Source organism: Erpetoichthys calabaricus, chromosome 12 (assembly GCF_900747795.2).
Source record: "Erpetoichthys calabaricus chromosome 12, fErpCal1.3, whole genome shotgun sequence".
Lineage (NCBI taxonomy): Eukaryota > Metazoa > Chordata > Cladistia > Polypteriformes > Polypteridae > Erpetoichthys > Erpetoichthys calabaricus.
The window spans coordinates 7,581,465-7,607,625 of record NC_041405.2 but is presented as its reverse complement, the minus strand read 5'-3'; the positions used below and the strand labels follow the sequence as shown (position 1 = coordinate 7,607,625).

General features: G+C 38.0%; 1 protein-coding gene across 1 annotated transcript in view; it reads right to left on the bottom strand.

The window, feature by feature from the left end:
- The window catches only part of LOC114661801 (tapasin-related protein-like), a 259,850-nt gene that overhangs the window by 220,323 nt on the left and 13,366 nt on the right, over positions 1–26,161 (bottom strand). The window contains exons 2-6 of the mRNA XM_028815003.2: positions 24,846–25,184; positions 23,986–24,264; positions 12,432–12,551; positions 8,182–8,238; positions 2,304–3,941 (exon numbers count right to left, since the gene is read on the bottom strand). Coding sequence (XP_028670836.2) covers positions 3,934–3,941; positions 8,182–8,238; positions 12,432–12,551; positions 23,986–24,264; positions 24,846–25,184 — 803 coding nt within the window. The 3' untranslated portion in view covers positions 2,304–3,933. The remainder of the gene's footprint in view (positions 1–2,303; positions 3,942–8,181; positions 8,239–12,431; positions 12,552–23,985; positions 24,265–24,845; positions 25,185–26,161) is intronic.

The following is a 26,161-nucleotide window of genomic DNA, read 5'->3' as shown; positions in this document are numbered from 1 at the left end:
AAATCAAACATATACCGTACATAAGATTAGCTGAACATCAGATGCATATTTGAAGTACATGAAGGATTATTTAAGTTAAGGAACAAGTCAGCATAATAGCACTTTTTTTTACATTCTTTCATACAAATAATTCTACCTTAAAAATCTTTGCAAAACAAAAACAAACAGAAATTACTATCCATATCATATACAAATATTTCGAAACAAATGTTGCACACACACACACACACACACACACACACACACACACACACACACACACACACCCACACCATATATTTAACTGACATCAGATGTATCATCATCAGTGGCAGACAATCCTACACGGCTGATCTTTGATCCCAGCTCTCCACATATTGTAGACAACACTGGCTGGAGATTTTCACCTTTGTCAGCTTTGCCTAATCCACCGTCACACAGTGGGAGTGCATGACACAGTGTGACAGCAAGGATAGGAAGACATAACTCTGACTTTTCTTTGGTTTATTTATACCAAGGCTCATATAAAAGACCATTTGTCTTTCGGAGTTAAAAAAGTGTATATATAAAAAAAACAATCATCTTGTAAAAGACCAAAGAGACCAATGAAGAGATTACCAGCACTTACTATTTTCTTAATTAAAACTTGATTCTATGCTTTGCTAAAAAGAGTGATGCCCTTTTCATGATTATACATTAAAACAAAATATACCGAACAAAACAAACTTTCAGGGTAAGCCATCACCTGATTATTATAAATGTCATCATCTCTTGATGGTCTTGGGCAAACACCCTAAAAGTATGAATAGTTTGGCTTAGTTCAACAATTTAAAATATATTTTGAATAAAAATGGATATGTATGAAATCTTAATGTATATTTTAGAAAAAGTTCCTAATTTTGATCTGTTTTAACTGTAAGAAAATGTTCTTATGATAACACTTTCAAATAAAAAACTCTAATAATAATACTAGGATACAAAAATGAACACAGAAAAAGACAAAGTCTATATTAAAAACATTCACATTTCCATTTCCATTACTAGCATCTCAACAAAGAGTTCCTTTTAAACATAACAAAGTCAAGTGATTTGTGAGCAATATAAGTAACAGCATGAATTGTGTTAATACTCAAAGTAAGATGTTCAGCTTTACTTAGTTGTTCTGTGACTGGCAAATTAAAATGACCACTAGATGGCAGATTAAGAACAGAAACGTTTTCCCTTAACTGTGACGCTCTTTCAAATTAGAACTCTGTTCACACTTTAGGGATTTAACAAATACGCATCAAGAGAACAAATCTGATTTCACAGTAATATAGTAGTACTTGAAATGTTCATTTTTAATGGCAGGGTCTCAATTTCAATTACTTAGAATGCTTCATGAATTTTTTTCGGGTCTTTACAAATAATAAAACCCAACCTCAAGCAGTGGTGAAGCTGTTGAACACACAAACTGACTGTCATTGCCTTCACTTGGTAAAGTTATATAGATAAGAGTACAGAATAAATGACAAAGAGTGCATAAACTATTCTAGAAATGTATGTTCTACTGTATCAAAAGGTTGAGGCCAAGCTGTACTTTGGTTAGAAATAAATATGTACCTGCTGCAATATTACAATAAGGCACTTTGGTAAAACTTTAGATTTAGTATGAGCTATAACGTCTGTGTTAGTCTCATACTTCTGTGTAAGAAAACAGTAACAAAAGGACTCTGACGACCTTAATAACATTTACAAAGAATCAGTCAAGTGATTGTTCATCTCAGAAAAGTGTGGCACATTAAGAGCTGATGAATGGACTTGTGAATATGAGAGCTTCATTTGGTCTTATTAAGTATTAATTATGGTGTATAAGCTTTGTACTGAAGTATGTGATCCTCACAGTTGGTATTTCCTACTTAAGTCACTAAAGTGAAGTTATTGTGGTATGCTATATTACACAGAGATGATTAACAAACAAAGCCCTTTGGTTAGGGTTTGTTACTTTTATAATAATAATAATACATTTATAGTGACTAATAGAGGTAGTACATGATCTGAAGTGTTTCCAGCATTTATTTTAATATTTAACTTGTTTTTTTTGTTTTTATTTGAATGAATAGAAGGGGGTGTTATAGAAGGAGTTTGTGAATATGATCAAATACTTTAGTTTACATGATTTTAATATGAAATATCAAGAAAATATATTTTAAGTTCATTAAACTGAATGGTACCCTAATTAAAATTGCATTAATCTTTCCAGCAGATTATTTCGTTAGCTATACTTTTATAAAAAAATATGCTTAGAAATTTTGAAAAATGCCCGAATTGTAGGAAAAATTCACCTCCTATACTGTAACAGTACACTGATGTAGCTTTGTGGCTTTATCTGCTACACAATACTTGAAACGGTTTGACTTTTACAAATATAATTGAACAATAGGACCACTCTTCCAACTGGATTATTATACAATGAATAAAAATTAAAAAAAAAAAAAAGAAGAAGAAGAAGCAGAGGAATTCCACTAAGGACTGTGTGGACCAGATAATGGACTTCCACACAGTAGTATAAATTGAGGTCACATAGTTAGTGCAAAAGTGTTTTGTGCAAAGACGAACATATAAAGAGTCTAATTAGCTATACACAACTTATATACAGTATTCATACAAATTAAGAGTATTATTAGCCTTCAATTGATTATTATACTTTACATTAACTTTTGGTTAAGTAAAGTTCTGTTAATTCTTTTAAACAAGTTTTAAGAATATTGGACAGAATGGATTTATCTAAAATTTCAGTTTAGAAAAACATACATTTTCTAATATAGCAAACCAGTGTTTGAGATGCTGATATGATCAGAAAATTTAAAAAATACTGCAAAGGCATAAGATATACTAAGTGAATGGCTCTTATACAGTATGTACACTGAGATAAAGAAAAATATATTTACAAATGTTATGTGAGGAGATAGTTAATAGCTTTTGATGTTTGAGATAAAGAGGCAGCAATATTTGAATTAAAACATAAGTTTGGTATTTTTCACATTGAAGTCATTTCACAATCATGGTACGTATTAATTTGCCACATAAAATTGTGTTCTAAAGTGAAGTGGTTTCTTTTTAATATGTAAGTTTTAAAAATACGTTGCCTGTTCTTGAAGCTCACAATGCGGCTGGAGGGTACACAAGTCCACAGATGAATGAAAAAACCTTAAAATGTACTAAATACGTCTACTTTGAAGCAGCAAACATATCAATTTAAGAAAATATGCCTTTGGTGTTTATGAGGCATTCTTGTGAAAACCAAAAGAAGTTAGAAATGATTATTTTATCACAGATTCTTGGTCCTATTTTTCTTCAGGTAAGAATACATTTCCTTTTCACTTGTCTGCTCACAGCCGTCGTCGTGGGTAGAATTATGACAAACCTCGGCCCCCTAATTCACCAAGTTATATTCTCCTTATTACTTTACTTCTTGTTTCTGAACAAAACGTTAGAAGACAGTTTTATGTGGCATATTAATATACACCATGATTGTGAAAAATAACTTGAAAAATACTGAACTTATCTGTTAAAGAGAATCTTTGTTCAGTTTTGGTTTATTTTCAATCTCTAACACTAACAAATAGAAAACAAAATACAATCTCTTCTTTTTAAAAACAGAGCAAGGAAATGTTGATATTATAATAAGAAATTTTTTTTTTTGTTATGAATGAAATTTTAAGTTGCCAAGTAGTCATCACAGAACACTGAACATACAGTACAGGATCCTTATTTCATTATTATCCACAACAATAATGGCAAGCAGAACACTAAAAGTGTGGCACATTCACAGACCGGTGAAGAATCAAACTGTCACTTCAGAATGTCACAGGTTACACTAAGAGCTCTGAGGTGTATGGAGGTCCAGCGAGGCAGGAGTTTTCATCAAGTAAGGTATCCAGGAGTAGAACATCAGAGCTGCATCACGTTACATCAAACACCTACATGGAGGGAAAAAAAAGTCAAATAAAACACAGCAATAAGAAACCTAAGAAATGTAAAAAGATGGAAAATGGAAAATCTTGGCACAATTGAAGTTTTTTGAAGAAAATATGATATAAAATTATAGTAATTAAAGATAATGAAATGATATAATATTATGGGATCACTCTGTTCTAATTTGAACATATAATAATAATCAAACTAAGAATTCATAAGAAAAACGAATAGTGGAGACTAAAAAGTTACCCCAACTCACTACGGGTATTTTCAGAACTGACCGTGAATACGTGAGACCACCAAATCAGGTAGTCCACAGAGAAAGGTCATCTCTACTATCAGAACTCAATCATTTGACAACAACAGAAAATGAACAGCTTATTTTCAAGTCATGTCATCATTATTATGAACATGGAGACAAAGCCAATAAGGTTTTAGCTCAACAAACCCATAAAGAGGAAGAGCTCAATGCAATAGCAGAGACAATTCAAATGGACATAAAATAAGGGAGCAGAAAGCAAAAACTTATAATTTCTCTCAGTATAAAGAAATCAAGGATTAAGCTTTTCTCGATAAAATACAAATAGCACAGCTCAATACTCTCAGTACAGAAGAGCTTGATAAACCTCAGCGTCTTTCAGAGCTTCAGAATTACAAAAACTCATAGCAGAGAGAAAAAAGTGATGTCTTTCAGGTGGAATTTTACAAGACGTTTTCAACTGAGTTAGCCCCTTTAATGTTAGCTATGTTTACAGAAGCTAGAGAAAATAAAATTCAACCCAAGACACTGTGGTAAGCCTCAAGTACTTGTCTTTTATATGTAAAAATAAGGACTTTATACAATGTGCATCATGCAGACTAGTTGTATGGCTGAAGAATGTTAAGATTCTAGCGAATGTCTTAACTGTAAGAATTGAGAAAGTGCTTCTTTCAGCAATATCCCAGTACCAAGCTGGATTTATTAAACACAGACACTCGAGTCTCCAAACTTCAACATTTTTTTTTGTCTAATATACTCATTTGCAGAATCCTTAATACCCTTGGATTCTGAAAATAAAAAAAAGCAAATAAACATTGGACTCTATCAAATGTTATTTATTAAACATACTCCACAAATCTGGGTTTGGCCCCAGTATATCTGCATGGACTAAATTATTTTATACTACTCCAGATGCCGCAGTGTGCATTAACAATATGAACTTGGATTACTTTGAATTGGAGTACAAAACTACAGAATGGTTATTGAACCATTAGCGATTCATCTCCAGAATAGAAGATAAAGACTTATTAAAGAAGGGCTCAACCAGAAAACAACACTTTATGCTTTTAAGTCTTGGTGGGACCTTGTGATTATTTTCACATTCTGTAGTGTTGCATTTTATTTTATATCTGTATTTCAATTACACAAAGCATTCATTTTTAAATTTCTATGCTAAATTTCCCCTTGTGGACAAATAAAATGCTATCTATCTATCTATCTATCTATCATTTTTGTATATTATGATACCAGACTTATCATTAATTTTTAATGTAAAATTGCCAACCCCCTACAGATGTCTGATGCTGCGTGTGACAACTATCATTGAAGCATACCTTGTGTCACAATGTGTGGAAAGACCACTCTGTTAAAGCTATTTAGAGGTGGTAGGTATGACGGCCAGTTTGATGATGTATATGATAGCTGCTGTGTGTTAAACAAGACAGCTTCACTTCAGTACCACTTGGTCCTTTCTCCACCCAGCACCTGTCACCACCCGAGTATTTGAGAAATGCTGTGGAACTTTGGTTAATGTACAGTAAATGAGCTCTTCTTCCCTGTTCAATGTTGTATAACGCAAGGTACTAACGCTATCCACAAAGTCGAACTACACTATGTGCTTTGTGTGCAGCTTCCTCCAATAAAAATTGCCATCTTTTAAATTTCATTACTATGCCTGTGCCTTGTGTAATATCCAAAATTTATCATTCATCATATTGAGTCATGTCATAAAGAGCTCCACAATGTAATAATTTAAATATTTTAAAAAAGTGAGTTGTTATGACCACTTGGGATGTTCATTCTGAAAAAGAAGGGAAATTGGACCTGAAGATAAATCTTTATGAACAACGTAAAAGAAAAGTTGAGGAAAAACAATAAAGTCTGACCTCTTAGCAGGAGGACAGAGAAACAGTCATCAGAGTCAATAATCCAAACAAAACACAAAGTGCAAAAATTTGGTTTTCTTAAAAAGTTTTCCTTAAATAATTAAGCAAACTCACATCATTTAATTTTTTTTAATCCAAAAAGTACCACAGCAATCCTTTAAATAGTTGCTCAAAAGAACAACATCTCATGTATCACCACCATCAATTGTGTCTGACAACAAGCATCAATGCCAAGAACAAAGGATGCAGCAAGACAAAAATAAGGACATTAATAAAATTATAAAAAATAACAATACTAAATACTACTAACACAAAATAATGAACCAAAATTAATCCATGAGTCAAAAAACAGAGAATCATAAAGTAATATTACATTTTACCAAAATGTGCAGTATTAAAATCACTGAAGTGACCTACTTCCCTTTCTTTAATTACAGTGTCTTGCAAAAGTATTTACTGTTTTGTCGCCTTACAACCCAGGATTAAAATGGATTCTTAGGGGTTAGCATCTTTTGATTTACACAATATGCCTAACACTTTGAAGGAGCAAAATATATTTTTACTGTGACACAAACAATAATTAAGACAAGAAAAAAAACACAGAAATCCCGAGTTTGCACAGGTATTCACTCTCCAAAGTCAATTCTTTGTAGAGCCCCCATTTGCTGCAATTCCAACTGCAAGTCTCTCAGGGAATGTCTCTATTAGTTTTAGCACATCAGTCACTGGGATTTTTGGTCATTTCTTGAGGCAAAACTGCTTCAAGTCCTTTAACTTGTATGGGTTGTGTTGGTGTGCAGCCATCTTCAAGTCATGCCAAAGACTCTCAATTGCACTGAGATCTGGGCTTTGACAAGGCCATTCCAAGACATTTCAATGTTTCCCTTTAAATCACTCCATTGTGACTTTACCAGTACGTTTAGGCTTATTATCCTGCTGGGAGGTGAACCTTTGTCCCAGTCTCAATTCTCTGGCAGAATGAAACTGATTTTCCTCAAGAATTGCTCTGCATTTAGTGCCATCTATTTTTCCTTCAAACCTGACCAGACTTCCTGTCCCTGCTGATATAACACATCCCCACAGTAAGAGGCGGCCACCACCATGCTTCACTGTGGAAATGGTGTTCTCGGGGTGATGGGAAGTATTGGGTTTGGGAATTACTCATGATGGCCACACAGTCCAATTTTAGTCTCCTCTGACCAGAGGACCTTCTTCCATATGTTTGGGGACTCCACAACATGCTTTTGGGAAAACTCCAAATGTGTTTTCTTTTTTTTTTTTCTTTAAGAAAAGACATTTTTCTAGTCACTCTTCTATAAAGCCCTGCTCTGTGGAGTGTATGGCATAAAGTGGCCCTATGGACAGAAACTCCAATCTCCAGTGTGGATCTTTGTAGGTCCATTCGAGTTATCTTTTGTTGCATCTCTGATTAATGTTCTCTTTTCCTGATTCTCTCATTAGGTTTGTAGTGGCGTCATATTCTTTCCATTTTGTTATAATGGATTTAATGGTATTTTTTTATAGCCCAATCCTGATCTATACTTCTCTACAACTTTGTCTCTGACCTGTCTAGTGAGGTTCTTGGTCTTCAAGTTACTTGTTTAGTGGTGTTGCAGAGTCATGAACCTTTCAGAACAGGTCTATTGATACAGACATCATGTGACGGATCATGTGACACTTTGATTGCACACAGGTGGACCCTAATCAACTAAATATTCTGGAAGTTAATTGGTGGGACCAGATCTTATTTAGAGGATTTAAAGCGAAGGGGATGAATTCATATGCACTCAAAATTTTTCAGTTTTTACTACACACACAATTATATTTTCATTCCACTTCACCAATTTGGGCTATACTGTTAAGTCCATCACATAAAATCCAAATGAAAATCCATTTTAATTCCAAGATCATAATGCGACAAAAGAGGACAAATACCCAGTTACTGTAGATGAAAACTTTGGCAAGGCACTGTAACTTCTTTAATACACTTTTTCATGTTTAACAAGCTAAAAAATGAAACACCCAGAACTATCTATTTCATTTAACAACAGTAGGTTCTCATTACAATACAAACAAACCCAATAAGAATTTCCTTACCATTCAGTGTCTGGATTTCTCCATTTTCCTCAGTCTGTTTGCTCTTTTCACGTTTAGCTGTGAAATAATAATAATAACTAAAGCTTTATTACTATTTACAAGGTATTTCTATATTCTTGATCAAAGAAAAAAGTGCAAAGCATCTGCACAGATAATGTAAAAAAATGTAAACAGCCGCATTGATATCGCCAAGCAGCGGTATGCTGGTCGAAGCACAGCTTCAAAAAATGCGTAATGGCATGACCAGTCAGTGCCCCGAACACGGGAACTCTGTGAGCACAATGAAATATTGTTTTTACCTGTGGCTAGTTTGTGACTATTTGATGTATTTTATTTGTGGCTATCACAGCTCAGTTTGCATTTTTAACCACAATAATTAGTCCTGCATAGCTGACAGATGCTTTCTTAGGCCTCAGGGACACTATAGAGTACTGTACCACCATAAACCTCACAAAACTAATTCAGTTGTTCTGTCCCCATGTTCAGGGGAGTTCTCTCAATTTCACCAAACTCACTACAAAGCAAACTCTACAGGGTTCCCTCATCACTACTTATGAATGCTAAACCAATAAAATAAATGTCATTATTACAATGAAATGCTAGAACTCAGTAGATTTTGAACAAAACTTCAAGGGAATTTCCAGTTTTACTAAAAATTATTTCCATTTTTTACATGAACTGATTCAATAAATTTCCCTCTAAAAAATAAAAGTGCTACAAACTACAAAATTAGATTTTTCAGTTTAAAATATGGTAAATACTTTTGATTTACAATCGATCATTGTTCTCTGCCATGGACATAAGACATACACACGAAATTGGGGAAAGTGTGTTAGACAAAGATATATTACCTATCTGGCTAGTAATTATGGCAATAATAATAGTCATGAAAGGGCTAGTAAAATATTTTATGTACTGTATTAATATAGGTCCTTTACAGAATCTTCTGTGGAGAGATACACAAAAGTATACAGCAACAAATGGGCACAGGGCAAAGGAAGAGGTTTCTCATGCAGGTGTGCTGCACTATTTCCTGATGTATTTATGTCACTTTTACTCTAGCTGTAAATCTCTGAATATTCTTCTTCAGCAGTTACTTTTTTGAAAACAATGGTTCTTTTCTTGAGCTTGCAGGTAAAAGTCCTGTTTAGTGTCATGTATACATAGTACAAAGTAAAATTAAATTCTTATTATTATTATTAATAATAATAATACATTTTATTTATTCGTAGGCGCCTTTCTAAAGACTCAAGGACACCGAACAACAGATAAAACACACATTATAAAAAAAACTAAAAATACAAAATTTAAAATCTGACAGAGCAACTGTAGTCAAAGAGAAAAAGCAGTCTTAAACAAATGAGTTTTAAGTTTAGATTTCAAAAAGTGAGAATGACTCGATGTTTCTAAGCTCAGAAGGTAGTGAGTTCCAGAGCTGAGGAGCAGAGCAACTGAATGCTGTGCTCCCCACGGTGGTAAGACGGACGAAGGGGACAGTCAAGTGGATGGAGGAAGAGGATCTAAGGGTGCGGGAGGGAATGGCAACATGGAGGAGATCTGACAGATATGGAGGGGCGAGGCTGTGGAGAGCCTTAAAAGTTAACAGAAAAATTTTGAATTCAATGCAGAACTTAACTGGAAGCCAGTGAAGCTGCTACAACACGGGAGTGATATGGTGAACAGAGGGGGTTCTAGTAATAATGCGGGCAGCTGAATTCTGGACCAGTTGAAGCTTATTAAGAGATTTGCGAGAAAGACCAAAGAAAAGGGAATTGCAATAATCCAGACAAGAAGTGACAATGAACAAGGAGAGCAGTGGTGTTGGGAGTGATGGAGGGGCGAATAAGATTAACATTACGCAAGTGGAAATATGCAGACCAGGAGATGTTATTGATGTGGGACTGAAAGGATAAAGTACTGTCAAGGATGACACCTGTGGGGAAGGGGAGACAGAGGAATTATCAATAACAAAGGAACAATGATCAGTTTTGGATAATGTTGATTTTGCACAAATGAGGAGAACATCAGTTTAGTCACTATTTAATTTAAGAAAATTTGAAGAAAACCAGGATTTAATTTCTGCTATGCAATCAATAAGCGAGGAGGGTGGAAAGGAAAAAGTAGGTTTCCTAGTGAGGTAGAGCTTGCATGTTCCCTCAGAAAAGTTGAAAATAAAATAATACAGAAAATAAATAAAACAATCGATCTATCTTGCCCTCTCTCTCATATCTATATATCTATAAATATGTATATATCTATATCTATATAAGTAAATGGAATTTAATTGTTTGTTCTTAAAGTATATTGTTGATGTGTTTAAGTTCGTAATTTGAATATATGTAATATTTCAGTACAGTTTCAGAAATATAGAAACTAAAGCATGGTTGAACAGACGGTATTTGGAGTTTCACCCATTTTGTTTGTATTGGAATTACAGTTTTCGCACGTATAATATATCTACAGTCATATGAAAAAGTCTGGGAACCCATCTTAATTCTCTGGATTTTGGTTTCTCATTGGCTGAGCTTTCAAAGTAGCAACTTCCTTTTAATATACGACATGCCTTATGGAGACAGTAGGATTTCAGCAGTGACATTAAGTTTATTGGATTAACAGAAAATATGCAATATGCATCATAACAAAATTAGACAGGTGTATAAATGTGGGCAGTTTGTTCAAAAAACAACCCATACCACTTATCTGTTTTGTTGAAAGTAGAGTCAATTATTATGCAGGCTGAGAGGGGTTCCCAAACTTTTTCATATGACTTTATATGTTAAAAATAATTTACTTATTTAAGTTGAGTAAATACTTTCTAGTTTTAACATTCTAGCAATTGGTGTTATCCTGAGTGTAGTACATCATCTAGTGGACAAATAAAGTACCCTGTTAATAACTATTGCTAACAGTGACACATTTAAGGAAAAGAAACTGTGATAGCTAATATATGTTTATTATTATTTATTTTAGAACATGCCTTCAAATTTGTGTAACTTTGGAAGATATCATCCTCTGTTAATTTCTATGAACTATGGTGTGGCCCAGAGACCTCTGAGCTGTTATCAATGTCAAATAACAAATATAGGATGTCAGGTAATTCCAGAATTCCACTGGCAGCTGTTCAGTTTGGTCTGACCACCATCAGCCCTGTATGTTTCTGGGACTAACCATAACATTTCTATTATTCTTGTTTCTTGCTTTATATACTGTATGTAATCATGTTCATCAGTTTGTTGCAGTCTGTATTATCATGCAGATTGGGGACATTTATGCTCTTTCTTTAGTGGCAATAATCATGTTTTATGAAGAATGGGGCCGCATCTGTATTAACTAAGCACAAGTATTTATGTACAGACTCTAAAACTCGTTTGAAGCAAAAAGAGTAATCAGTGTCAGAGGAATTTGCTTCTTTGTCTTCTAGGGTTTTACATTTGGTGTACTTGTTCAGAATGCAAATGGAAATGTGGCATAATGCAAATTGCTATTTTTTTTATTTTGAAGGGGCTGTCATTTAAAAAAGAAGTATTATGAAATAATTAACACTATTAGAATAAAGCCCACAGTTTTCCAAATTTGTCACATATATACTGTATCAAAACCCCACCTTATTAATCCACTCCCCCTCCCTCATTTGCTATATATTGCCTTTGATTCCTATTCCTGTATGTCTAATCATTTTCCTCTGATGATGACTCCTGGTTGGGGTTGAAAGCTTAAGAATAAAAAACTATTTTAAGATATGTGACTCATCGTCTCCCTTTGTGGATTTCTAGCTACAAATATGCAAACCATATCACAGACTTTCACTTCTATACTGTATTTATAAATTTAAATACAGCACATTGTTTTTGTACATATATTTATTGAGGGCATAGAACATTTCTTGAGTCCACTCTATGCACCAGCAAAATATTTTAGATCATTCAGATCAACTTTTCTTTAAGAGAAATTGTTTAAGAAAACATAGCATTACCCAAATTGGCTCCCTGCATCACCACATAAGCTATTTGGTTTTAATCTGAGCCTATAAACATCAGCACAGTTAAGCAAGAATCATATTTTAGAAATGTAACAGATTGTTGTAATTTATGAAAATTGGTATAAATAAGTTAAAAGAACAATGTCTCTCCTAAAATCTAAAAAAAAACAGTTGTTCATAAATAAAAGTCTGAAAATGACATATCAAGGAGAAGTTAAACATTCACACAGAAGATTTCTGAATATAAATCAGGACATAAACACATACATACCTTTCTTACGAAGCTTTTTTCCTCTGTGATACCAAATGTACAAAGATATCAGTATCAGGATCAGTATCAGTATAATTGATAAAATTATGTTTCCAATTCCAGCCAAGCTGAGGGAGTTACCTGTGCAAAAAGAAAAAGACTGAATTATAACATTGAAACAAAAAATACAACACCACACCAATTTCCAGACAGCAGAATTGGACTCATAATTGTCTACTACTTGAAGATAACTATTTAAACACAAATCATTAGCATAAGTAGTCATGTGTTATGCTCTTTGACTATTCTATACATTTTTTATAGTGAATATTTCAGTTTGCTCTATTACAATACCCAAGTGTGATTAGTAACATTGATATACATATTTTATATTCAAATAAAGTTTTTGCATATTGCACTTTTTCACTACAATTCTAACCCACTTAATATCACTAGTGTACTGAGTAAATACATCTTGTAATGCTTCTGATGACCTCTTTAGTGATACTCCTGGTTTCTTCAAGTGTTTCGCATCTTTCAGCATCATACACTTTCATCCAGGTGACCCAGCTGAGACTGATCAGTCCTCCCTCCGTTTGTGACAAGACAGCAAACAGACTATTTCAGACTCATAGCTCTCCTCTCTTGAGTCACATTCATCTAGAGACTATCTCAGTCTTATTCGTGGCATTGGTCATGGCTCTTTTCTTCCTCTCTCCCTCAACGCTCATGACCTAAGAGCTCTGTCCAAGGATCTGCCTGTGAAGCCCCTGCATCTTAAGTCTACTGGAAGACACCTTGTTCTCCAGCCACCTTGTCTTCAGTTGATGACCAGCTGACCAAACGCACTTGGTGAGTTTTTCTCTTAAAAACCTCATCCCTACAATTTCCCATGGGACCATCAGCTCCAGTTTGTTTGTTGTCTTCAGAGGTGAAGGCAATAAACTGGTGGAACTTCAAGCTGTCTCTCCAGGTCCACTATCAGCTGCCAATCCCTTACACAGGACAGGATTCCTACAAATCTCTTGCCTAGGAGGTTCAGCTACTCACCAGCTCTAATGAAGCCGATTTCCTGTTTACCAATGGAAAGACCTGTTTGGTCCATTTAACCTCCTCACGGATGACTTTCTTACATTTTTAAATGTTGATCATAGCACCACTAGTATCTTCCCTCTCAAAGTGCCTTCGTACAATTACTGAAATTATGCTTCAAGGGTCCATATTTGTAGCATAGTGGGCACGCTGTTATGTCTACTTTACCCCACATATAGATGTTAGATGGACTGGGGTGCACATCATACACAGCTTGGATGAGGAATTGAATCTACTGAGGTTCAGCTCACCATATCTCCACCCAGGTAAACTTCTTCTCCAGAGCCCTGTCCCATCTTTTCTATGCCCATGATGTTTCATTGCTACCATTCTACAGGACCTTTCTTCTTCCATTGCTGCCCTCATTCAAACATTACAGAAATATATTTTCACTAATAAAGTACAGGCATGGAAGCTATGACAGCTACACCATACAATAAGTTGTGCTAGAGACCACGAAGTAGTCACTCTCAAAGCAGTTACTATCAAATATGAAACAGATTGTGAAATAGTACAATCATAAGGGCACTACTCTCAAAATAATGTTCCCTCACAAATATCTATATATTTGTTACCCATTTCAAAAGGAATTAATAAAAGAGTATTTAAATACTGTACATACGTCTCTTCTTTAAGAGCACTCAGAAAATGCACAGATTTGCCCACAACTGCTTTCTTGAGAATACAGCAAAAAAAAAAAAAATTATACATTAGGAAAGCAACTATACCATTTTTCTCAAACTGACTACGAGTACTGATACCTGTTTTTTTTAGTATTCGACAGTACCGATACCATTGAAGTGAAAGATTAGTATTTGTTTATGTCTATCAACTGTCAACTTCACTGTTAACATCACATATAACACTTATAACTTGGAATAAAATAATTTAAAATTAAACAAATACCTCAAAGTAGTGTACATTACATAGTTTAGATTACAACACCTTTTTTAAAATGGCTCAAATTTTACAGAAAAAAAAATCGCGAGTGGTCTCCCCTCGACTTTCTCGTATAGTCAGATATGAGGATGGATATTTGAGGAGTAAACCGCAAGACCATGATTATATTTTTATATTATGAACATTAAAGAACAATCAACAACAAATAAAAGTAATAATATATTGAATAATTATTAAAGTTAAAGTAAAGTTGAATAAATCAGACTCTGTAGTTGCATGAATTAAAAAAAAATTGAGCATGTGTTCAGGTAAAGTACTACTTCGGGTTGATGGATTTGGACCAAAAGTTAAAACAGATCTACAATGTTGGTGTAACAAGCACATGTCATATTTCATTCATCTATCTTGTTGTGTTTTTGAGTTATCTTGTTTATACACTCACAGACAGACAGACAGACTGAATTCCAAAACCGGTATTTGCAGACTCCAGGAGGTCTAAAATGTCAAGATTCGTCAAAATCTCAAGGTCGAATTTTTTCATGATTACTATACTTTCTCTAAACTTCATATGAAAGAAAGTAAAAAAGTCAAAAATCACATGCAATTAATTTATATAAACTAAACTAACATTGTTTCAAGTCTTTCAACACGGGAAGCAATAGTACAACACAGGAATTTCTCTTACTGGTAGCTCAGTGGTGTAAAGGTATACAGGTCAAAAATCATTGGGGAACATCTGCTGCCGGATACTCTACGACTATTTAGGGAAAGTAAGCAGCAGATTCCTTTTGATAAACAGAAGCTTCTTTGTATTTTCACCTGTAAGTTTGTTTCTGATTTCATTAATAATATGTAACAGTGCACTAAATAACTTCTCACTCTCTCCCAGACTACTGCATGGAGCTGAAAGGTATTTCCTTGACATGTGAGACAAAGTGAGGACCTGCACTTTACTAACTGACCAGGACTGAAGTGGTGTATTTGAATGAGAAGCTGTGATCTCTCCCAGGTATGTTTGCAGCTGTGCGGCAGCAGCCTATTTGAACACAGCTCACTGATGATGCTGCATGTTCATCTACGATCCCATTAAACAGACACTTCAAACCACTACTCAGCTGGTCCTTCCACGTACTTTTGGCAGGTGGTGGCACCTAACCCTGTCCAGCTGTCTCTGGGCTACACAGTTCCTGCAGCTCCAGCAACACCATCTCCTTGGCCTCCTTGAAAAGAACCAATCCTTATGTATACAACAGGAAACTTTTTTTCTGATTATATGTATGGCAGTTTTATGTTCACTCAAAAGACAATTTTTGATATTTAAAGATATTTTATGTAATTAAAGAGATTGCTCCAAAATGCTACATTATTTATTGTAAGAAATGTTGGCAATTAAGAATTTTTTTAATTAGCCACCCTAGAGTAGCAATTAATAATGAAATTTTTAACATTTATTTACACATAGTCATGTTCAGGACTCAAATTTGTGAAAATCTATTGCTAACACATGCAATTTCAAAAGAATATCTACCTGTCTGAGTGAGAATGAGATATTCCATTGAACAAATTTTTAATAAGGAGTATATGGAACATTAAAATAATGAATTGGGATAGAAATACAGCATGAGGTCTTTCTAAGACAAAAGCAAACATTACATTGCTCCAGTAAAATAATTAATTTGAATTCAAAGTTATCAATGTTGACACAGACACACAAAACCAATAAAACCAACATGTAAGTTTTATGTTCGGTGCTTGTTTGCAGTGTTACAGTAAACGGAAAAACTCTACATGAATAATGTTTCAGACTAAGGAACAATAATGAAGCACAGCACAGATTTCTATTCCATTGCATTCTGTCAGAAAACAGATACATCGGTATACCTGTGTTGTGGGCAACACTTGGAATTTTTGTACTTGGGTTCTAACGCATTCAGGAGGGGCTGAAATCTCACGTTATCAACAACCAACAGCGATTGGTCGTCATGAACAATATACTGAGCAAGCGGTTCTGTTATCTTCGCTGGCCACAGGTTATCATTTTGGCATTTTTTCTCTCCTTACTAGAATGTGCTGCAACATTGACTCTGGCAATGCACAGGATCAGCCAGTTTCACCATGCTTATTCTTACGTTTACTTTCACAGTTTGCAGGCCGCTAGGCTTTGGTTTTCATTGTTAATTATAAGAAAACTTTCACATCACATCCTCACAGGAACTCCTGATAATAATAATTCATTACATTTATATAGCGCTTTTCTCAGTACTCAAAGTGCTATCCACACAGGGAGGAACCGGGAAGTGAACCCACATACATCCACAGTCTCCTTACTGCAAAGCAGCAGCACTACCACTGTGCCACCTGTGAGGACTAATGTTATTCAGTTGTGTTTGTGGTTCCCACATGCCTGTATACATACTTAACAATGTTTATGGGATAGCAGAAGGTGTCCTGGGGAATCTCCTCCCACACCTGGATCAGGGCATCAGTGAGCTCCTGGACAGTCTGTGGAACTACTCGGTGGCATCAGATGCACCGATACATAACGTCCCAGATGATCTCAATTGGATTCAGGTCTGTGAAACGTGCAGTGGCATCAATGCCTTCATCATCCAAAAACTGCCTACACACTATGGCCACACAAGGCAGGAACCAGGAGGAACCCAGGGTCCACTGCACCAGCATAAGATCCGACAATGGCTCTGAGGAATTCAACCGGGTACCTAACAGCAATCAGGGTTCTGATGTCTTGTACATGGAGGTCTGTGAGACCATCCAAGGATATGCCTCCCCAGACCACCAATGAACCACCGCCAAACTGGTCATGCTGGATGATGTTGCTGCATAATATTCACCATGGCATCACCCTCATAGGGTCTGTTTCTGACAGTTTGGTCTGAGACATGCACACCAATAGCCAGCTGGAGGTCATTTTGTAGGCTCTGGCAGTGCTGCTCCTGTTCCTCCTCACATAAAAGGAGCAGATACCAGTCCTGCTGCTTAGTTGATGCCTTTCTACAGCTCTCCTCGTGTAATGGCTTATCTCCTGGTATCTCCTCCAAGCTCTTGAGACTGTGTTGGGAGACACAGCAAACCTTATTGCAACAGCATGTATGGATGTGCCATCCTGGAGGAGCTGGACTACCTGTGCAACCTGAATTGGCTGCAGGTGCTGCCTTATGATACCAGTAGTGATAAGGACCTTAGACATGAGAAGAATCAGTCACAAAGGATAAGGAGAGTGACTGTCTGTGGCCACCACCTGATTAACCATTCCCTTTGGGGGCTATCTTCCTGTTGTCACTTTCATTTGCACCAAAGCAGGTGAAGTTGATTCACAGTCACTTGTGCTTCCCAACTGGACAAATTGATATCCTTGAAGTTTAACTGACTTGGTGTTAGACTGTGATGATTAAGTGCTCCCTACATTTTCTTGAGCAGTGTGTGTTATATACACACCACATATACACTTATGGTTTAATAAAAATTACAATCTCTAACAAACATATTCCCCGGGAGTGTGCGCCCCGCTGGATACACCTTTACTGTCACTTTCGCAGCACAACCTCCTTTCTTCATTCATGGCCTCATGGAAAGCTATCCTTAACAATATTTCAACATTCTCCAAGAACCCAACTATTACCATACGCAATTTAAATTTGTACATCACCTGTACCTCACTGCTATCCATTTGGCTGGTGATCCCATCTGCCACCCATGTCCTTTAAATGCCCCGGCACTTTATATGTTTTAGACGGCCCTCCAGGATATGCTTTTTGTTCGAATGTATCCAACTGTCACTTCTCTGACCTTGATTTCTATCCTGTCTGGGTGCCATCTCTGTTAAGCCTTTTTCTGGATATTTTATGACTCACTTTCTGTAAGCATCTGGGAGTCCTCTATCTTTAATTTAACTTTACATGAACTTATGACAGCGTAGATCAGTGGATCATCTGACTCCAAGATAGAAAAGTGGCAAGCTGCTATGAGGAATCCAAATCATGCCACTAATTTTAATCTGAAGTTCCCCTCTTTTCTTATTAATTTTCAGCTCACCTTGTCTGTCTGGCCTTATTCAGTGGTCTGTGTGGCCATCTACTGGGCTGTTGATAAACTGGTCCTTTTTCAAAAATTCCTAAATATGTTTTTTTTGCAATTACTGAACCTTAAAAAAAATTGTTAAACTATACTGTATGTACAAAAAGGCAGTTTCTACTTCAATGGTTACTATATGTGTCCATCCATCCATCCATCCATCCATTGTCTCCCGCTTATCTGAGGTCGGGTCGCGGGGGCAGCAGCTTGAGCAGAGATGCCCAGACTTCCCTCTCCCCGGCCACTTCTTCTAGCTCTTCCGGGAGAATCCCAAGGCGTTCCCAGGCCAGTCGAAAGACATAGTACCTCCAGCGTGTCCTGGGTCTTCCCCGGGGCCTCCTCCCGGTTAGACGTGCCCGGAACACCTCACCAGGGAGGCGTCCAGGAGGCATCCTGATCAGATGCCCGAGCCACCTCATCTGACTCCTCTCGATGCGGAGGAGCAGCGGCTCTACTCTGAGCCCCTCCCGGATGACTGAGCTTCTCACCCTATCTTTAAGGGAAAGCCCAGACACCCTGCGGAGGGAACTCATTTCAGCCGCTTGTATTCGCAATCTCGTTCTTTCGGTCACTACCCAGAGCTCATGACCATAGGTGAGGGTAGGAACATAGATCGACTGGTAAATTGAGAGCTTCGCCTTGCGGCTCAGCTCCTTTTTCACCACGACAGACCGATGCAGCGCCCGCATTACTGCGGATGCCGCACCTCCTATGAAGAAAAACAATTTTGGACGCCGTTTTCCCTTGCCCGGACGCGGGTCACCGGGGCCCCATTCTGGAGCCAGGCCTGGAGGTGGGGCTCGATGGCGGACGCCTGGTGGCCGGGCCTGCACCCATGGGGCTCGGCCGGGCACAGCCCGAAGAGGCAACGTGGGTCCCCCTTCCCATGGGCTCACCACCTATGGGAGGGGCCAAGGAGGTCGGGTGCAGTGTGAGTTGGGTGGTGGCCGAAGGCAGGGACCTTGGCGGTCCGATCCTCGGCTACAGAAGCTGGCTCTTGGGACGTGGAATGTCACCTCTCTGAAGGGGAAGGAGCCTGAGCTAGTGCGCGAAGTTGAGAGGTTCCGGCTAGATATAGTCGGACTCACCTCGACGCAAAGCTTGGACTCTGGAACCAATCTCCTTGAGAGGGGCTGGACTCTGTACCACTCTGGAGTTGCCCCCGGTGAGAGGCGCCGAGCGGGTGTGGGTATACTTATTGCCCCCCGACTTGGAGCCTGTACATTAGGGTTTACCCCGGTGGACGAGAGGGTAGCCTCCCTTCGCCTTCGGGTGGGGGGACGGGTCCGAACTGTTGTTTGTGCGTATGCACCGAACAGCAGTTTGGAGTACCCACCCTTTTTGGAGTTCCTGGAGGGGGTGCTAGAGGGCATACCTTCTGGGGACTCCCTCGTTCTGCTGGGAGACTTCAATGCTCACATGGGCAATGACAGTGAGACCTGGAAGGGCGTGATTGGGAGGAATGGCCCCCCCGATCTGAACCCGAGCGGTGTTTTATTATTGGACTTCTGTGCTCGTCACGGATTGTCCATAACGAACACCATGTTCAAGCATAGGGGTGTTCATATGTGCACTTGGCACCAGGACACCCTAGGCCTGAGTTCGATGATCGACTTTGTGGTCGTGTCGTCGGACTTGCGGCCACATGTCTTGGACACTCGGGTGAAGAGAGGGGCGGAGCTGTCAACTGATCACCACCTGGTGGTGAGTTGGCTTCGATGGTGGGGGAGGATGCCGGTCAGGCGTGGTAGGCCCAAACGTGTTGTGAGGGTCTGCTGGGAACGTCTGGCAGAGCCCCCTGTCAGAAGTAGCTTCAACTCCCACCTCCGGCAGAACTTCGACCACATCCTGAGGGAGGTGGGGGACATTGAGTCCGAATGGGCCATGTTCCATGCCTCTATTGTTGAGGCAGCTGACCGGAGCTGTGGCCGTAAGGTGGTCGGTGCCTGTCGTGGCGGCAATCCCCGAACCCGTTGGTGGACACCGGCGGTGAAGGATGCCGTAAAGCTGAAGAAGGAGTCCTACAGGACCCTTTTGTCCTGTGGGACCCTGGAAGCAGCTGATAGGTACCGGCAGGCCAAGCGGAATGTGGCTTTGGTGGTTGCTGAGGCAAAAACTCGGGCATGGGAGGAGTTTGGGGAGGCCATGGAGAACGACTTTCGGACGGCTTCAAGGAGATTCTGGTCCACCATCCGGCGTCTCAGGAAGGGGAAGCAGTGCAGTGTCAACACTGTATATGGTGGGGATGGTGCGCTGCTGACCTCGACTCGGGACGTTGTGGGTCGGTGGGGGGAGTACTTCGAAGACTTCCTCAATCCCATTAACATGCCTTCCAATGAACTGAAAGCACGAAACCAACTTGTTTTATATGAAATATTCGCTAATCAAAAACGATCTATTGACAGCTCATCAAAATTGATGTCACGCAATAAATTTCTTAACTCCTCAATATATCACAACCTACATGAAATCGCAAATTTCAGGAAAGATTAACTGCCTAACAAGCTTTGTTATGTGGTGAAAACAATTGTATTGTAAGTAAAATGACTGCATTTTTATGTAGAAACAATGAGTTTTATCAGTCTTCTTCTATAATACGCTACCGTGGCTGTTCGTTTGTCTGTCCAGGATTTTAAATCATCTGTAGCTTGCAAACCATTTCACCTTTTGACTTGAAATTTGGTACACATACAGTATACTACGCGACGTCTACTATCCGCTTTCGGGGTGATTTGTATTACTCTATTTTATTTTATTGTTGAATCAACGGCGCATGCGTATGGGAGCCGTTCTCATTTCCCCCACCACCTTCGCTAATCATTCTTGAGGCAGATTGAAGACTTAAGTGCCAGTTTAAGTGAAAATTTAAAGAAAACATAGGCCTACTAAGTAATTGCAACACAAAAACTAAATCAGTTTTAAAACGAAAAGATGCCAATGAAAGAAGAAGCAGCGGGCCGCTATGGTGGAGAAAAGAAGAGCTGCTCAGGAAGCAGCGAGCGCATCAACCTCTGAGCAAATGAATGCTAAACATACAGAGAAAGAGGATGAAAACTAGGAATGCTCAAGTCAAGTGTATTTATTCACTGCATGTTATTGTGCAATACGCCGTTACTGGTAATATATAAAAGTTATTGATTATAGCCTAATGAAAAATCAGATTACATCGTAATATGTCGGCATGAATAAAATGACCGCATCTCCAAGCATGTAAGCATTAGGGTAAAATACTTAAGACCGTAAGAGTGCTTCCCCTTTGAAAAATCAGCCGTCATTTTGTAAACAATTTTGAAGACCAATTTGAGACATGAAGAACATGCCTAAGTAGACTGTTTCCACACAAAGTACGTACCCAAATGTTTAAAATGTGAAAGTAGTGGTAAAATGTGCCCTGCACGGCACATATATTTTTTCTCCAGAAAATTGCACTTGTCCGCGGACAACTGAAACAGAAAAACACGCTTGTCCGACGTTGGATTTCCGCACCCGTTATGTGTACATACATACACACACACACACACAGTAATCCCTCCTACATCGCGGGGGTTGCGTTCCAGAACCCCCCGCGAAAGGTGAAAATCCGCAAAGTAGAAACCATAGGTTTATATGGTTACTTTTATATTGTCATGCTTGGGTAACAGATTTGCACAGAAACACAGGAGGTTGTAGAGAGACAGGAGCTTTACTCAAAACACTGCAAACAAACATTTGTCTCTTTTTCAAAAGTTTAAACTGTGCTCCATGACAAGACAGAGAGGACAGTTCTGTCTCACAATTAAAAGAATGCAAACATATCTTCCTCTTCAAAGGAGTGCACGTCAGAGAGAGACAGAAAAAAGCAAATAGTCAAAAATCTACAGGGCTGTTTGGCTTTTAAGTATGCAAAGCATCGGGACAAAGTAGCTGCAAGGAAGGGAGCAAGCACTTTTCAGCATTTTTTTTTTTTTTAGAGGAGCATCCGTATCCACTAGGCCAGTATGCGAACAGCCCCTCTGCTTACACCCCCTCCGTCAGGAGCAGAGAATGTCAGAGCGAGAGAGAGGGAGGAAAGCAAACAATCAAAAAAATCAATACGTGCTGTTTGATATTTTAAGTATGCGAAGCACCATGCGGAAAGCATATCACATGCAAAGCAGCCACATGTAAGCCCAGCAAGGAAGGGAGCAATGTGAAGGTAGTCTTTCAGCATTTTTTGAGGAGCGGCCGTGTCCTCCAGGGGTGCGAACAGCCCCCGTGCTCACACTATATTTGAGGAGTTTATTTAATACATAATACGCGCTGTGGTTGGGTAGCTTCTCTGCCATCTGCCAATAGCGTACCTTGTATGAAATCAACTGGGCAAACCAACTGAGGAAGCATGTACCAGAAATTAAAAGACCCATTGTTCGCAGAAATCAGCGATATATATTTAAATATGCTTACATATAAAATCCGTCCGTGAAAGTCAAAGCGCGATATAGCGAGGGATTACTGTATACACACATTCTATTATAATATCTATCTATATATATACACACACACACACACACACACACACACACACACACACACACACACATATATATATATACACATACATATATATACTTTCGAATTTTAGTACTGTCATATTTTTGACCTTGCTCTGCGTGTGTATCACACCAAGGTTTTTTTTTTTTTGTTTTTTTTTTTTTGAGCCTTTCGAACTCCACTGCTTTCACAATCTGTAACCTGCTCTGCAGGTTTATGGCACCAACATTTTTGAATGTCTTTATGAAGTTCTGTGTCTTTTACTGGGTCTTATTTCTGACCCCGTTTGGGCCTGCAAGGTTTTCAATTCCACTTGTTCCGGGCTGATTATTACTTTCCTTGCCTAGGTCACCGTCTCACAGGAACATACTTCCAATGAATGTCAGTATGACATGACTTGACTGTCGCGGAAAGTGAAAGTGCCTCTCTGACGTGTCCCTCTGTCTCTCTTCAGAAGATCACCTCTCGTCACAAGATTTTTTTTTAATAATAGAGAGATATATTCCTGCCTTGTGTCCTTTGTTGGCTGGGATTGGCTCCAGCAGACCCCCCCGTGACCCTGTGTTCGGATTCAGCGGGTTGGAAAATGGATGGATGGAGAGATGTATACAGTTTACCAAGAAATTACTTATTCTAAAATTCACACAAAATTATCTGTGGGTTTGGACAGCAGAGATACATTAGCAGGATGCTGAGCTGATGGTCCATTGCAGAAAACAAGGATTCCAGCACTACTTCCTGTATCTTCAACACTTACAGTACATAAATTAGTCATTAAAAGGAGGTTGACAATTGATGATGAAATGTGATTAAAATTGTTAAAACCTGTTAAAAAATTAAAGATGACATATTAGGCAATTCTGTTCCCACTTTTTTATGCACGAGGTTACCTTTTCTCTGAAGTTGGTATACAGTACAGAAAAATGTCACTTACTAAAATAGACATCCTGCTAGATTAAGATATTTAGAATTATATTCTTACCTGTAAGTTTAAACTTCTTGGTTGTGTTAATTGCTTCATTCAATCCTTTCAGTTTAACTTCACATGTGAACTCATCATTCTCGTCTACAGGGTTCAGAATGAGGGATTCTGTTGTTATGAATGTACCATCATCTTTCATTTCAGTTTTTCTGAGAGGCACCCCATTCTTTTTCCAAGTAATGCTGATTTCATCTGGGTAATGTCCATCTGCTATGCAGGAAATTACCTGCTTTTTGCCTCTGACCAAAATGTCAGGAACAATGACCACCTTTGGAAACTCTGTAATGACAGAAATGTCCGAGTATTGAAACTTCACAGACAAAGTAAACTAAAAAATCCACATAAGCAGACCCATCACACAAAAGAAATACTGAGGTGGCATTTGCATATCTGTGGGTGGGCACTTATCACTATGAATTTCCAATATAAAAACACATTTTAATTAAGTCTTGGTTACAATAATTATTTTAATAACATATTGATGTCAAAAGAAGTTTAATTAAAAAAATAACAGCAGTGTTGATGTTGTGATCAATTAAGCACTACATTGAACAGAAGTTGGCGAACGCACAGATTCCTGCATTTGGATTTTTCTGTGCGTAAGCACATTTCGGCTTTTGTGCTTACGTCATGTTATAGTGCAAATTCTACGCATGCAGTTATGCACGAGGCCCCTGGAGTGCCACACTGACAGTTTCTGGTATAAACTGATCTCCACTGTAAGTGTTGACAGACTAAAGAAGTCATCTTCCCCAAACAATTTCACAATTTCGTCTATCTGTATGCTTGTATATGGTTGAGATGACAATAAAGTTCAGTTTGACTTGAAACAGCTAACAAACAAAAAGTTAAATACATACCCATACCGTTAATCTTGATAGTAATGTGGTCTTCTTCTGGTGGATCAAAAATGTGACACACATATTCTCCTTTATCTCCAACTTGAAAATTCTTCAGGAGAAGGGAAGCGTTTCCTCTCTGCAGCTCACTTTCAAATAAAACAGCCTTGCTTGTGTTCAGAACATCTCCAGCTTTGTACCTTGCTATTTCTTTGCTATTATGTGTCCAAGTTACAATTATAAATTCAGTATACAAAAAATCTCCTGGAGTCCGGAAGGTGCAGGGCAGAAGAACATCTTTTTTTAGAGATGTTACCACATTTTGATCTCGAGCAGACATCTGAAATCTACTGTGAACACCTGAAAGAAAATGCAAGAGGAGTTAGAAAAACAAGGACATAAAATGTCATCTAACACTGAATTTTTCTCTTTGACAAAACTGAAATCTAAAACATAAGCATTGTGGTGTATTTAGTGGCTATGGGCCAGAACTTCAGATCTACGCCTACCAGTTATTCCTGCCTTTGACTGTGTGACCCTGAGTAAGCCACTTAACATGCCTATATTGCAATTGAAATAGACAAAAAAAAAAAAAAATCTAAACAGTTTTAACAAATGCCCTGGATAACAGCGTTAGTAAGAAATCAACAAAAACATTCTATTTTATATTTGTCTATTTGATAACCACTAAATTTATGAGCATGTAGCTGTGCTTCCAAGGTCTTTTTGATACACAAAGTACTCAAACCAGAATATACTCAGACACAAATGAATTTACAGGAAACAAAAATTTTAAAAGCTTTAAAACATTTGCATAATAAGTCTGTCATTCTCACATCTGCTCAAGGTGGGCCAGAGCCCTTCCCAGTGGCAAATGTGTGCAAGACTGGAAAAAGTGTCCATCACAGGGCTCACTTCTACACACATACACAAAGGTCAATTTGAAATTTACAGTATGTCGTTGGGAATGTGGTAGGAAAACCCGAGTACAGGCAGAATAAGGTGAAGAGGACTGATTTGCATTTGCTAATAAACTCACACAAAATAGAAGAATGTGTAAACTGCAAATAGACAACATCCAATTAGGGGATCTGAAACAACACACCAGTGTTAACCACTGCTCTACTCTGCCACCCCATTTAATAGTTGCGGAATTCATATTCCCAACACAATAGGTTTAATTTACCATTTCTTTGTGTTCATTTGGTATTTTAGGTATATTAAACATTCATGGAATAAACATTACTTGATATTTTTCAGTCAAATGAAAATAAGTACTAAAGGTGGCGGGAAATTTTAGGATAAATGATTATTTTCCACTTTTCTTCAGGAACAAT